At 31.2% G+C, this 14707-nt stretch overlaps 1 protein-coding gene across 1 annotated transcript in view; it reads left to right on the top strand.

The window, feature by feature from the left end:
- Positions 1–13314, top strand: part of LOC130890711 (dopamine D2-like receptor) — a 158447-nt gene extending 145133 nt beyond the window's left edge. The window contains exons 6-8 of the mRNA XM_057794959.1: positions 3317–3528; positions 6005–6214; positions 10615–13314. Of these exons, the coding sequence (XP_057650942.1) occupies positions 3317–3528; positions 6005–6214; positions 10615–10658 (466 nt within the window). The 3' untranslated portion in view covers positions 10659–13314. The remainder of the gene's footprint in view (positions 1–3316; positions 3529–6004; positions 6215–10614) is intronic.
- The last annotated feature ends 1393 nt before the right edge of the window (positions 13315–14707 follow it).

Genomic DNA, 14707 nt, shown 5'->3' with positions numbered 1-14707 from the left:
CTATACACGCTTCCAATAACCATTCCAAGTACGGTCCCGACTAGCAGAAATCATCAATGAAACTATTGACACGAGTCATTGAATGATAAGTTATCGGTGTCAGTGAATAGTTTGTAATTAACTTGTTCCAATATATTTATTGCATTAATTCAAGAACCAAATGTAGAGCGCAGGAAAACCAAATCGGGATAATCTCATTATAAGCTAGTTGTTTGTTCGTCGAACTGTGTATCTAATAAATTTATGTCAAGCTGGAATAAATAATCTCTAATAGTAAATGTTTCTGGAAACACATGTTGCATCTTTATCTAATCTAAGCTTGAATGTTACATGAACAACATCCATGCATACTGGTTGGCGATTAAATAGGAAAGCGGTTCGTTTAGAGATGCAATTCCCAGAAAAACACATAAATGGGGTTAGTGTAACTACGAACATAAAACACATACTTTGTTACGGAAACAACATAAAACTAGATGAGAGCACCTCTATCAATTAGGTTTATGTTCAACGTTATGAAATCTATATTTTATTGATGGACGTTGAATAGATCAAGATAATTAAAAGTTAGATACTCAGAGTTTGTTTTATTTATGAGATTCATCCAATATATTCATGACTGAATTTGAGTGGACGTGAGTGAAGGATTTCTTCGAGATAAAAAATAGATAACCGACTATTCAATCAATTCCGTCGTTTTGTTATTAAAGTGTAAAGTGTGAAATATATAAAATGATCAATACTTAATACTTAAGACCCATCTTCATTTATAATATATAATAAATAACAATATTTTCAAGATAATCTTCGAAAGAAAAAAAAAGTGTTTTAAAAGCAGGTAGTTTTAGAGAGCCGCCCAACTATCCTGTTTCCTGTAAGGGTTTATTAATTGCTTGATCAAAATAATAACAATCCAATAATGTAAATATAATCATACCCTGTACGATACTTTGCATTTATATTCTCTGCATACACTTAATGAATATTTTATGGTTTTTTCTGCAATACGACATAAAGTAACTGCTGCGGCATTCGCTAATGAGAAAATCTTCATTGCTGGTCACGCACACTTGTATTTTTTCAGTAAACTTGATTAGCGGATATATTTGAAGGGCGTTTTTAATGGTTGAGCCACTACCCATGAGAATTTCATTTAAAAAGCTGGGTTATTCTTCTATTGACAAATATTCCCATGAAACGCTATAAACATAAAATTAATAGCTAACACATGGAATTTACAGAAATAATACTTAGTATATTCTACAATAAGCGTTTAATGAAGTTTATTATACACAAGAAATAGAAATTTACGACACATATATAAAAATTGAACGTCAAGAACGGTCTCAAGTCCGAACGAGGGTTATTAAACCACACTGATGAGACGGAATAACGTCGAAACTGGTCAGTGGTTACAAAACCCTTCTCGGAGCTACGAGACATTGGGGATGTTAATATCGACAAAATGGTCGATTAACATCAAGCTCTTTACAGGGAATTTAATTCAATATTCGTTGAGGCATTAACCAGAAAATCAATTATTTTTTCCTTTGAAATTCCATTGTATCAGTACCTGTTTCGCGAGCTTGTTCGTAGCAGTACAAAATATTTGATAGGACGACACAAAAATCAAGTTGAAATTATTCAAATGTAAAATTTAGTCGTGTCTATAATCGGAATGGATAATCAATACCCCAATTTATGGAAAATAGTAATTTTATACAACGATACTGCAAAGTTCGCAACTTAGTTTATCTTCTCATGCATCGTGAAAAGAGGTTGAGATATCTGATGAGAATTGTTGGCTCCAAAGCTTCTTTTATTTCCAAATGCACGTGTCGAGTCGTTGAGAAGAAAAATTTCACCATATCTTCATTATCGATCATGTGATTACTAAGAAATAACAAATAACAAAGAGGGTAAATTATTGAAGCATATTTCGGAATAATTGAAGTCTATCAATCCAGCTACCCAGAGTTGAAAATTTTATTACTACTTATTCTTAATATACTTAATCCTGTCATCATATATTAGTCTACAAATCCTAAATACCTTCTGGTAAGCTATTTACATTTGAAATTATAGTGTCGTATGTCCCCAATTAACCCATATTCATGGATTCAACTGAAACCTTTCATGAATATCAAATCCATACGAGATGTTACAAAACGAGTTTGGTATGATATTCAACTAACGTTAATTGTACAACTGAATTCATTCCACTGAGATGTTGGATGACAAAGCAATTAATAATGAGGGTGGAAGGATAGTATATATCAGTGAAAATGGATACGCTATTTGAAATCTGATATTAATTGATGATGGCGGTCTTTGTTCTCAATTATAATGTCTCTCATAGTTTTGAAATCCGTCTACATCTTGTAAATAGCTTAATTTGTTAGGTAATTATTGGAATAGCAATTTCATTAAAAACGACTATCGTATAGTCGCCATTAATAGTGTTCTTAATAAAGTAAATGCCGTCTTTCAATAAAGTTAACTTTGAATATAAAGTTAGCAGAACATTGTCTCATTCGACATATAGCCAAACATTAATTATTTATTAAGTTTAATATACGAAAGTAAGAGTGAATTATGCAATGGTTATAAGATAATTGGCACCTAATATATTTCGCATCTGTCAACCTAAAATTTTGGTTAGGTTGCTGGAAAAGTCTTATCAGTGAACCAGTTCAAATTTGATGTAATGTGGCGTGTAGCTTCATTCTCAATCCACCTCTAGTCATTTGTGATACCCATTTTGATATCACTGCTACATGCAAAATCGAAGCAGACGAGAGATCTTCTACCGACTTCTTTTCGCTTGCTTTCATCATTAGATAACTCGACTTAAATAATTCAAAACGCTTAGGTAAAATGTGCTGTACCTTGGAGACGTACAACAGTTCAAGAAAATCAACGACGGTTTCTATCTTATGCGTTTTCAAACCAGCAGCAAACTCACGGTGTTAATCTTTTAGGCGGGATAAAACAAATGGGACATCTTTGTTATCATTCAATTCGCATGAAAAAATTGAGATGGAATTGTTTTCTGATTCCTCCAGTACTATAATTGGTTCACATATTGCTTCATATTCCTCATTCTGTAGAGTATCCAAATCGGTTAATCGATGCTGAATCAAATTTTGTCTGATATTTCTCATCGTTATATATTATTTTATATTTTTTATTAACCAATCAATGGATTGAATAACATTTTCCCTAAGTAATATTCGATTATATTTTTCGCAGTATGAATAGAAATGTAATAATTTGAATTAATTGAATTAATTGAAAATTAAATGCGTTGTTTCAGAACGATGCCTAGAATCATGAGTTCAGCGTGTCCAAAAAATGAAGCATCCTTCTCGCCAACAACGGGTTCTACGGGATCTAAAAAAGAAAGAAAAGCCACAGCCGCGGCCAGATTCACGATATACAAGGTTAATAAAGCGAGCAGAAAAAAACGAGAAAAATCGTCAGCGAAGAAAGAGAGAAAAGCTACGAAAACTCTAGCTATTGTACTTGGTAAGTGGCCATAAATTTGAAAACATTCAGTATTATCATTGAATCATTGATAACTGTCTCTCAATTCTACGAAACCGTTTTTACATACCTTACAAATGTCTACCTTGATGGTAGTTTCAATGTGATTTTTCAGTTCAACCAACGTTGTTGGTAAAAAAGCGATATAAACAGTATCTCTCACAAACCCCTACAAAAAAATCACATAAAATAAGATCCGGTAACATGGTAGGCCAGTGATATAATCAAGGCAAGTAACCACTAGCTCCGGTGCAAGTATAGATCCTTGAGCGACCCCTGCGGTAATTAATCTAGTCACCTGTCCTTCTGCCGTCTTGAAATTACCCCCCACCACTTGAGTCGAGTAGTCTGGGATCCCCAAGCAGTATTTAAGTGCCTCTAGAATATACACTCACCTGGCCGAGTTAAAGACATTGTCTGTCCAATTCCAAAAAGGTGTTTTCGGTAATTTAAGGGTGTACTATTCGTTACTATGTAAACGAACTAGGTTGAGTGCGGATATAATGTTTTAATTCAAATTTCAGACCTTAACGGATAGTATCAGGAGCTTTACAGATTACCTGTGAAATCTCCTTAGAAATAAAAAGCAATAATATGACTATTCCTATACAAAGGCTATACGACTTTTCAGAATAGAAAAAAGTCGACGGCGAGTTAAAAAAGAATACAATAGCATGAATTCTTTAGAAACTCGATTTATCGTAAATTCCTCATATTTCCAACGCCTCTATACACAATACAAGACCGATTTCTCGTTTTATATTGCTGAGAATTGCACTTTATTCAAGCTAACAATTTACAAGATCTGTTTCGTTTCAATTGAGATACTGAGTCACTTCTTAGAAGGAGAAATCGTGTCCATAAATATGTGAAAATGTTTCTAATGAGGATTTTTATAGCAATCTCGAATTAGCTTACAACCTTTTTCGAGAAAATAAGCAACAATAATTATTTATAAATAAAAGACGAAGAACATTTTATAAATATTTATAAATATTACCATTACATTTTATGATGTAAAGTTTTACTGAGCACTCCTCAAAGCTTTAGTGCGTCCAATTTTGGAATAGTTTAAACATGGTTTTTATTATTCACATTCACTTATTATTCTATAAGTGGTCGAAAGTGCCATATGCAAATTAGATTCCAAGTTATTTAGAATTAAATTGAAGGCAGCGAATTTTTTCCGAAAACTTTTGTTGCATAACATCAATTGAAAAATTTGCAACAAGATCTTGTACCTGTATCAAAGTTTATTCGTTTATCATGATGGAATTACTCATTTGCTAAGTATTGTCTCGAAAAATTACGTTCTTTCCAATTCAATATTGGGATGAAATTAAAAGGGGATGAGACAATTACGAAACGAACGAACGAAAGTGACTGAGAATAAAATTATAAATTTGTAGCGATAGAAACTCAAAAGGTAGAGCGTCAACATCGAATGATATTATAAGCATGATTAGGATTTATTGTTACACAAATTTCATACTACTGGTTCAAAATATTTCTAAAAGGGATTTACACCTTTTTATGTCCAATTATAGCATCTAGACTATATGCCAAAAAAAACAAAAATATTTTTCCAAAATAAATTACTTTGATTTAACTTCAGTATTAAATGTTTAATAGTATTATCTCAATTTTTTTGATTACCTATATAACTATATATAACGTTAGTTAATATAAAAAAACATTCTCATTTGTGTGTGTATTTTGCTTGAACAATTTGTGTGAGCTATGGTTACAATAAGCATGGATACTATCCAAAAACTTCTTTCTACTATAATATATACAGACAAGATAGAAACTGATAAGTTCGAAGGTTTGGGAGGAGAATGTTATTACGTATCTTAAAGGCTTGGTTTTCTCTCTGGTTTATCAAACTCAAACATTTACCATTCCGAATAAGAACCCTCCTCTATCTCTGGCCTGTTGACCCCACTAGTATAGAATCTAGTTATTGATACAACTCTTTCATCGTTTGCATTCATTCTCTTTATTGTGTTTCTTTCTTCTTTTTTATCTTTAGCATAGGCTATCCAGGCAGTCTCTCCCAGTTGCGACGAATCTATGAAGCAAGCTATTTGATTTTGGAGATAGAGGAATATCTAAAATTGGTTATGACCCGTATTGTTTTCCAAAACATTCTCCACTAAGATCAATATACTTTTGCAGGCATTTAAATCAATTGTCGGAAATTTTTTTCTCCAAAACATATGATTTGAACGCATCAACCGCTTCTTTGGGTATAGAAAAATGTTGTTCTCGCAAATTGTTTTTAATCTCAAGAAATAGTTGTGTGCCAAAAAGGACTGTACTGCGGATGACCCAGTTCTCTTCATATGAGTCTGTCTTATTTATACGCAATATGTTAACATAAAAACAAAAAAAAACTGAAAATATAATTATTCACGTGAATTGCCCTCTTTACTAAGGAATGTTATTTTTGTTTCAGGTGTTTTCCTGATATGTTGGCTTCCGTTTTTTACATGCAATATACTGAGCGCGATGTGCAGTAAATTCAACCTTGACTGTCAACCTGGCGTTGCCGCATTCCTTCTCACGACATGGTTGGGATATATGAATAGTTTCGTGAATCCTGTTATTTATACAATTTTCAATCCAGAATTTAGGAAAGCGTTCAAAAAGCTCATGTTCTTAGGAGGTTAGATAATTTTATAGTGTTAGAGGAAGTTTGCATTCCAGAAACTTGAAGCGAGATCTGATAATAAACACACTTTTACTTAGATATATTGGTGAGGTAATAAAAATTATGGGAGAGATGATAAATTTGAATACATCCTAGCAATATTTAACTAGATGATAGAATGAATTCCGTACTATGAAAGAGTCATTGATCGAAATCACGTTGTACGTGTACCAGAGTTGTATTAAAAGATTTCCCATATAAAAATAGAAAATATTCTTGCAATCCTGTCTTTTTTTGGTACAAAATTGCGCTACAGCTTTTGTATTCATAAGTCGAAGAAGTCTGCTCGAAATCTATCCTTGGAGGTAAAGTCCAGGCTGTACAAATAATGGAGCTTAGCAATCTACTCAAATTCTTTTAAAATGTGTTTGACGAGCGACTTGGGGTCGAGTGTTCTCATGAAGAAGCACTAATTCCCCCGTCAGTCATCATACCCGGGGATTCTGGATTACTGATCGGTGTTTAGTTGATGTTTCCCAATATCCGAGTTTATTGTTCTAGGTTGTATGAAATCGACCATTCCAGTCTCAAAACACCTAATGTAACCTTTTTCTCTAATAGAGTTCGTTCGAATTCATTCGATGGCGGTGAACCAAACTGAAGCTTGTTTTGTTTGAGAGATGTAATGGAAAGCCCACGTTTCCTGGAATAGTAGAGTCTAAGAAATTCTTCTTGTTGCCTACCCTCTCACATTACTGCAAAAAATTGCGAGCTCAATCTAGACGTTGCTTATTGCGTCTATCAGAGACCAAAAGCACTAAACTGCGATAACTCATTAGCAATAAAGTTATTGGCATTTATTTTTTAGAGGGCACAGTTAATGGTGAGGTTTATCTAGATCTTTTGATTAACTTCTTAGTGCCTACGTTGCAGAGACTTTTTCCTAATCATTCAAATAATTGAACGATTTTTTTCCCAATAAGTAAATTGGAAGACGATCGAATGGCCGACTAGATTCCCCGATTTGACTCTTCTCGATTACCCCTTATAAGATTATTTGAAATCTAAAGTATATTTCAATAAATCAGACAATATTGCTGATTTGAAAGTTAGGATAACGGAAGAAATTAACAAAATAAAACCTGAGGTCACACAAAATCGCCTCGATTATTGTCAAGAACATTTAATTTAATTGTATGCTATCCTTATATGGAGATTCTCCAAAGTTTAAATCGTTGATCAATGATGTTGTTTCCTAGTTTTGATTAAAATTATAGTTTAGTTGTCATATTGACCATCGGAAACAAAATATTTAATTATTGGTGGGTTAATTTATACTAATTTTGAGTACATAACGCGCTTTCGCCAAATTTGCAAATATGTGCGCTTTCGCCAAATATACAAATGTTAGTTTAATAAATGAAATCCTTCATTGATATTATTGGAGTTATCAGGAAATAGATAGGAACATAATTTTCGTGATAAAACATGATTAATTACGAACCAATTTTTCAATCAATAACGCGGTTTGTGAGTGTTTAAGCTTTAATATTGGTGTCACACACATTTTTTTGCTAGAACAATCGAAATTAGTTTATTTGATGAATTTTTAAGCTGGATCCAAATTATAATCACGTTTTCTTTCAATACATAGAATTTCAAATATACAGAATGGAATGGTTATGCAGAATGATTCATTATAGTGATAAAGTTCGATATCCAACGTGGAAAACTGTTACTGACCGCCAGTATTTTCAAATATTCGTTAAGATTATTCATGTCAATCTACAGATGGTGTCGGTTTTCATATGTAAAAACTCCTAGGCCTTAATTCGTGCATATCGTAACTCTTCAACACTGATCTCTAATTCTATGATGAGTGTAGTTGCTCAAAATTTCAAAGCATCCCGTACAGTTTGTTGGTATTCAGGGAGTGAAACGTAAGAAAGTTGTACTTTATGAGACCTAATAAGCAAAGTTGCCTCATTTAATTTACTACCCTTGTATATTTTATGTTATGATACGATAAATTGTTCTTTCTTAAGTTTTTATGTATACTACAAAGAAATTCATCGAGTACTTATCCAAACAAACCTTCTCAATACTGCCCTTTATCGAGAGTTTTATCTCTTCGGTCGATAAAACGTACATTGGTGTATTCCGAATTTACATAGATATATCGTCGAGACCATCAAAGTAAAACTTCTTGCAATAACGACATTAAATTCTTGATAATAGAATATGCGGATTTCCAATTCAAAATTATATTGGAAATACATTAAAGGATCTGGAACTGATAAAAAAGGACATTCGTGAAATGTTTCACGTACCTAATGCGATTCGAGAAAGATTTTACATTTCAAGTTTTTTTTGGGATTGTATGAGGATTTGAGTTATCTCAACTTCAAAAAAATCCATTTGTACAAATATGTATATTTCTCTTTTGAAAATAATTTGATGAATCACTCAGAACTTAAGGATTTTTTTGCAGTACAAGTACAATAGATTTAAAATTCATTTCCAGTCTCTCGATGTTGTTTCCAAAAAAAACTTTGATTGGATAATATACTGGACGTCTTAAAAAATACAACGTATTTTGATGCTTGTCTACGATGATTTCCAACAGAGGCATTTTATCAAAAGTATATTTGCGAATTTTCGTTAAGCTACAACATTCTTCACAATTCTAGTTATTTAAGTCCATTCCCACAATTTTGAAGCCAAACATTGTCTCATTCCAATGAATTTGTTCGACATTCTAAATATTATTTTCGAAGTGTACAATCCAATTATAATTTTTCCTATGATGGTTAAGTTTAATCTAATGTGCTGATTTTGAAAGTGAAATAAGATTGAGGATTACCAGACATCATATAATGTTTTATTGACAAAATATTCACATGATACAATGTTTCTAGGCCTTAGATAAAATGACCCTTCCAATACCCTTATATATTTCGCTAAGTGTGACACGAATTCCATTTTATTGCTCCCGATTCTAGCTCCGTAAGTTCGCAATCCCATTGAGAAATTGGAATCTATTTTTCATGAAAATACCAACCTACCCATCTATTACATAATTCATAATGTATCTGTGAATGTTAGAGAGGTGTTTTGATCGTATGAGCGTTAAATAATTTCATTAATTGTTAAATTTTAGGTATTGAATTTTTAAATAAGTGAAAACATGAATACAATCTTTTATATCGAGACATATAAAAACTGATGTCTCGTTCTTCAATTTATTTTCAAATTCTGCAGCAAAAATCCTGAAATTTTGTGATTAAATTGGTTTTTTCATCAGTAATTTGTTATTAACTTCGTGTATCCTGATTACTGATCGTTTTCATATTTTAACTAAAATAAATTTAAGTCTTTCAAGGTAACGGAACTCTACGTTTTCTTAGATTAGTTATCTCACGAGTACTTAAGGGTGGGTACTGATTTTGGCACTGTAACTTGAAATTCTCTTCATGTCTTTATTTTTGAGCAAAAGCGTAAAGACAGCGTTGAAGTTAAGTTGATTGAATTGCCCTCTCTATGACACAATTTCATTTTAGTTTAAATACGTACAGCGTAATTATTTTTTCTCATTACACTTTGTATATGTTCGTTTAAATTAGAATATGTATTACTAAAAATATTATGCATACATGTTCTTTGATAGTACGAAGTAATTACATTTATTTTTCAAGTGTTCAATATCGTTTAGTTATATAAATTTAATCTAAGTTCTTCAAACAAATGTCTAGTTATATCAAATATCGCCTCTGTCAAAGTTTATTCAATTGATGATTTTTTTCAATAACGAGTTTATTTGTGAAATCATAATAATGTTTGTTGAGAAAAATCCCAGGAATTCAAAAGTTCCATATAAATTTATTTGAAAATTCCCAGCAAACAATGTTAATATAAAAAGCTTTAATTGAAATTATCTTGTTCGAATTTCAAGAAATATAATATTGTAAATATGTTGTATAAGTCTAAAATTTGGAATGGATGGAATAGTAAAAATACTTCAAAATTGCATCAAAAAACCATGAAATATCAGAAAACATGCATTTAATTATAAATATTTAAAAATTCTTGGAACAGAACCCCAAAAAAAAAGAAACTTTCTAGAAATGATTCGCATACATCTTTACCGCTGTCTTTGGGTTCTTCCAGGGCTATCGCTCTGCCTATTATGAGAATGTTGGTCATCTCTTAGCAAAGTCTTTTCTATTATAAGAACGCATGCTTTTCACTCGAATCTAAACTCCAGCACCTGTACAAGTATTCAATACCACTAGTTGTCTTTGTCATCAATTGAAAGTTTCGTTACTTCAAATAATGCATTTTGTTCATACATAATTAGATGTGTAAATTCATGGAATAGTTGGATTACTTATAATAATTCAGTTGTGTTGTTTCAGGTCATTTTCCTCTTCAGAATGGACCAAACAGTATTACAAATTGATATGAACGATTATCTAGAGAAAAAAAAAACTAAAATTATGTAAAGATTTCGATTCACATAAGTAATTATATATACAGCGTTATAGGGAGGATTTTTATTTCAGCATGATGTTTCAATCAACAGTCAATATACAAGGTGTGGCTGTTAAGTAATGAGACTAGGGCTACTAAAGAAAAAGTAGACATGCGCCAAAGATTAACGACCATGAGCCGCTTAGTATGAAGCCTATTCTTTGGAATACGATGTCTACTGTGACTGTAGACAAGCCAGCGTATCCTTGGCATTCTTTTTGCTGTAAAAAGCAACCCGAACTATGGGAGAAGCTTCTTCATTAAGACAATGCTCCAGCTCATACTGCACTGTCTGGAGCCATACTCGTACATGCTTATATCGTAAATACTCATCTGGTTTAAAAAATATTTCATCTTCCTAGATTCGTTCGTGGGTATACCAATGCTCGATGCAGGTGGGGTGAAATGGAAGCTAATTAGTACATGAATAGTACTGACGAATGCTAGAAAGTTCAAAGCACAATTAACAGTTAATTGTGAATTATTTCCACCCGAAGTTATTAAAAATATTTAAAACGAATTTTTTTCGCGTTTAACAAAAAATGGAAAATAGGAAATTAATAAAATTTCCTATTATTTTTTATTTTTTCCTATTTCCAAAATCTTGTGATTTGCAGTACAGCTCCCCATAGAAAAAACAATAATAGTTTCGGAATAATATTTGTCAAGAAAATCAGTATTCCAACTATTGAAATCATTCCAAATAACTGACTATCTTTGTATGTAAATATAATATACTCGTACAAGCTGTTTCAGTACAATATAATGAATTAGTTTCATAAAGTTACGTAAGTTTTCTTTTGTATTTTTAATACATTTTCAAAAAAAAATTGTGAAGATCTCATAAAAATCTGTAAATAAATAAAATATATATTCATCATAATATACAGGGTAAACAAAACCGTGTAAAAAGGGTAAAAGTTATTGTTCTTATCTAAAAGTGTATATAGAATATACCTGATATCGATCAATTGTATTATTAAACTATACTTTGACGTTTTGGAAATATCTTCGACATTGTAAATAATAGGGTACTTGCATGGTTTGAGAGAAAAATACTTTTGGTTAGCTTATTTACAGCTTTCATTATATTAATTTTTTGGATATTCAAAAATTTTATAGGTAGCTTAAACATTTCAGTAAGGCCGCCATATTGCGTGACGTGAATACGACAGTTAATCTTTTGATTATTCTAAAATAAGCGTCATTATTAAACTTTTATTAATCTGAAAAATGGCATATAAATCGTGTTTTGTGCCAGGGTGTAAAAATACCACGACTAAAACACTACTCAATGTGCTTAGTAAACCTATGTCCTCAGAACTGAAAACCAATGAGAAACCCTGTACAAAGGGTTGCTTTTTCTCTGAAGGTGAGCAATTGTTTATTGAAAATAAGTACGAAAATCAATGAATCAAGGAACTATTACTTGTTGAAAGTAGATGAGTATTTTCAGGCTTGAAAATGTAGAGCTTCTACGTACAATAACCAAAAATAGTGCATTTTTCGTGATAAACTTACAGAACATTTTTTGAAGTCCTTTAAAAAACCTTTATTCTCATTTTTTACGAAAGTTCCTAACATCAAAACTGAGAGGGTTATGAAGAGAATCATGTCGATTCTTATTTTTGCATCGAAAAAAAATAGTGGGAATCTCACCCTCTCTTCTCCCTCTATAAAAAATAGAAACTGGAACCCAAGTGAATCTAGAACTGAACAATAATATAACTAAAAATATAGTGAATTCGAAAATCAAAACTATCTTCAAAGCAAATTTATTTCTAAACAATAAATTTTCCTATTTTAGGCTCAGAAAATTCATTACTAACTTTGTATAGAACGAAAATTGTTCAACACCCACATTGGCAAAATATGTCATGCTCAAAATTATAGAAAGTCGCAAAATAGTATCATAGAATCATAGTCAACTTCTAAATGAAAGTCTATGGCTTCCTTTTCACCTAAATCGTCCAACATTGCATATTAAATTTTTGCATTCCAGTAATTGATTTCAGGAAAGCTTGATAATACAAGATGATCTCGAATCTAGATCGCATATACTTTCTAAGTAGTATATTTAACCTAAATATCGAAAAATTTGCCAAATTCATTTCATTTTTTCTACTCAGAAAATAGACGACAGGAACTTATTAGCCATATCAATTCAACATTCACAACTGTAAATTAGATATTATTTAAGCAAGGTGTAGTGTATATTTAGATTATAAATAAAATTAAATAAATTTTCTTATTCTAAAATTTGTATTTGTATATCTATATCTAAACTCCTTTGTTAATTTTTTATATTCGAATCATCATGTACAATTTGTATATTTATGTAAATATATTCTTTACAACTTATAATGAACAGTATTAATAAATTCCATTAATAAGCAATGTTTATAAAAAATCCAATATGATATTGGCATATTGCTTCTATCATATTATTGAGCCCTAATTTTTTATATACATAGGCTAGAATCTCTCTAACTTCAATTCTTACGCTTATTATCCTTTAAGAACGTGTAATATTAGTATGTATGTACTGCTACTATTTTCTGTTAATAAAAAGTTATTTCTCATAATATGTGTTCGATATTTTCCCAATTGTACCATATACCATGTCCAGCTTTCCACCCAACCCATTCGGGAATAAGGTTTTATTAAAGGACTAGTTTTTTTGAATTATATTCTTCCACATGACTCGAACAGAAGCAACAATCATCACTGTGGTTCTTTTCTTCAAGCTATATCATAGGGATGGTACATGGAAAAGATTTTTAGTGCTCTTGATCTTTATAAGGTGCCCACACTTCATCCCGATCTCCATGTTTCGAACCAAAATAAACGACATTTCCCTATATTCCTAATTTTCGTATTCTGTGAGGATTTCTGTTTTGCAAAATACTTGACATTCTGGACTTGTGTATTTATTGAAAACTCTATTGCATTAACGAAACTGTTTGAACTAAATAGTTTCAAATGAAATAGTAATTGATGACCTGTTCTACTCAATTAAATTTAAGTTTCAATGCAGCTACACTTTCTTATTTCCAAAGATTCATTTTAAAGTTTTACAGAACTGTAGTTACTACCTCGGCTATAAATATGTCAATTGAACCATGGAAGTGGCATTAATTCTTCCATTTTTCATATTATATCGATGAGCTAACTTTTATAATGAAGAAGTTCCTTAGTAATTACAACCACTGAAGTAATATTTAAGTTCAAAACTAACATATATTTTACCAAGTTTCTTGTAGACAGTAAACAAAGCAGAATTGTGATTCGAATGTTCTCAATTACAACTTCTCCAAACTCGACATAATTTGCAATTGAGCTTTTGCATATGTTTATGTATCGAATAAAACTTTCTGTAGTTTAAAAAAAGGGTTTAGAGTTCCCCAAAAAATTCATTGTTTTCAAGATGTTTAATCTTGATTAATTAACCATCCTTCAACGGGCAGTATCTCAGACCAGACCCTTCACTGCGAAAATTGATTCCTTCATTGTCTTATATATATATATATATATATATATATATATATATATATATATATATATATATATATATATAAGAATCAGAAAAACTTCGAACACTTCTAACAAATTAATATCAATTAAAACTCAATGTTAAAACAAATTGTTATTGTTTCTTAAAATTCCACGAGAAATTAACCGATGACTGAATTAATAATCTCGAAATATTATTTCTTGAAGCTATGTGATATTATTTGAAACTATTAATATGAAACAATAATAAAATAAAAAAACTCACCCCTTAATACACCTTCCATTGTTTTCTGTGTTGAGAAAATGTATGTCAGATTCACTTGGATATTCTACAATGGAAATCTTTCTCGTGTCTTTTGTCTTCTAAATTTCATATGTCCATCATGTGTTTCAATTTGGTGTTTGTACCGTAATCAGAGATAATTATTTTCAACAAAAGATCTCTCAAAGATCTCTCCCTGATTC

Source organism: Diorhabda carinulata, chromosome 2, assembly GCF_026250575.1.
Source record: "Diorhabda carinulata isolate Delta chromosome 2, icDioCari1.1, whole genome shotgun sequence".
NCBI lineage: Eukaryota > Metazoa > Arthropoda > Insecta > Coleoptera > Chrysomelidae > Diorhabda > Diorhabda carinulata.
Note: the sequence above shows the minus strand (reverse complement) of the source record. Positions and strands in the feature narration are given on the sequence as shown.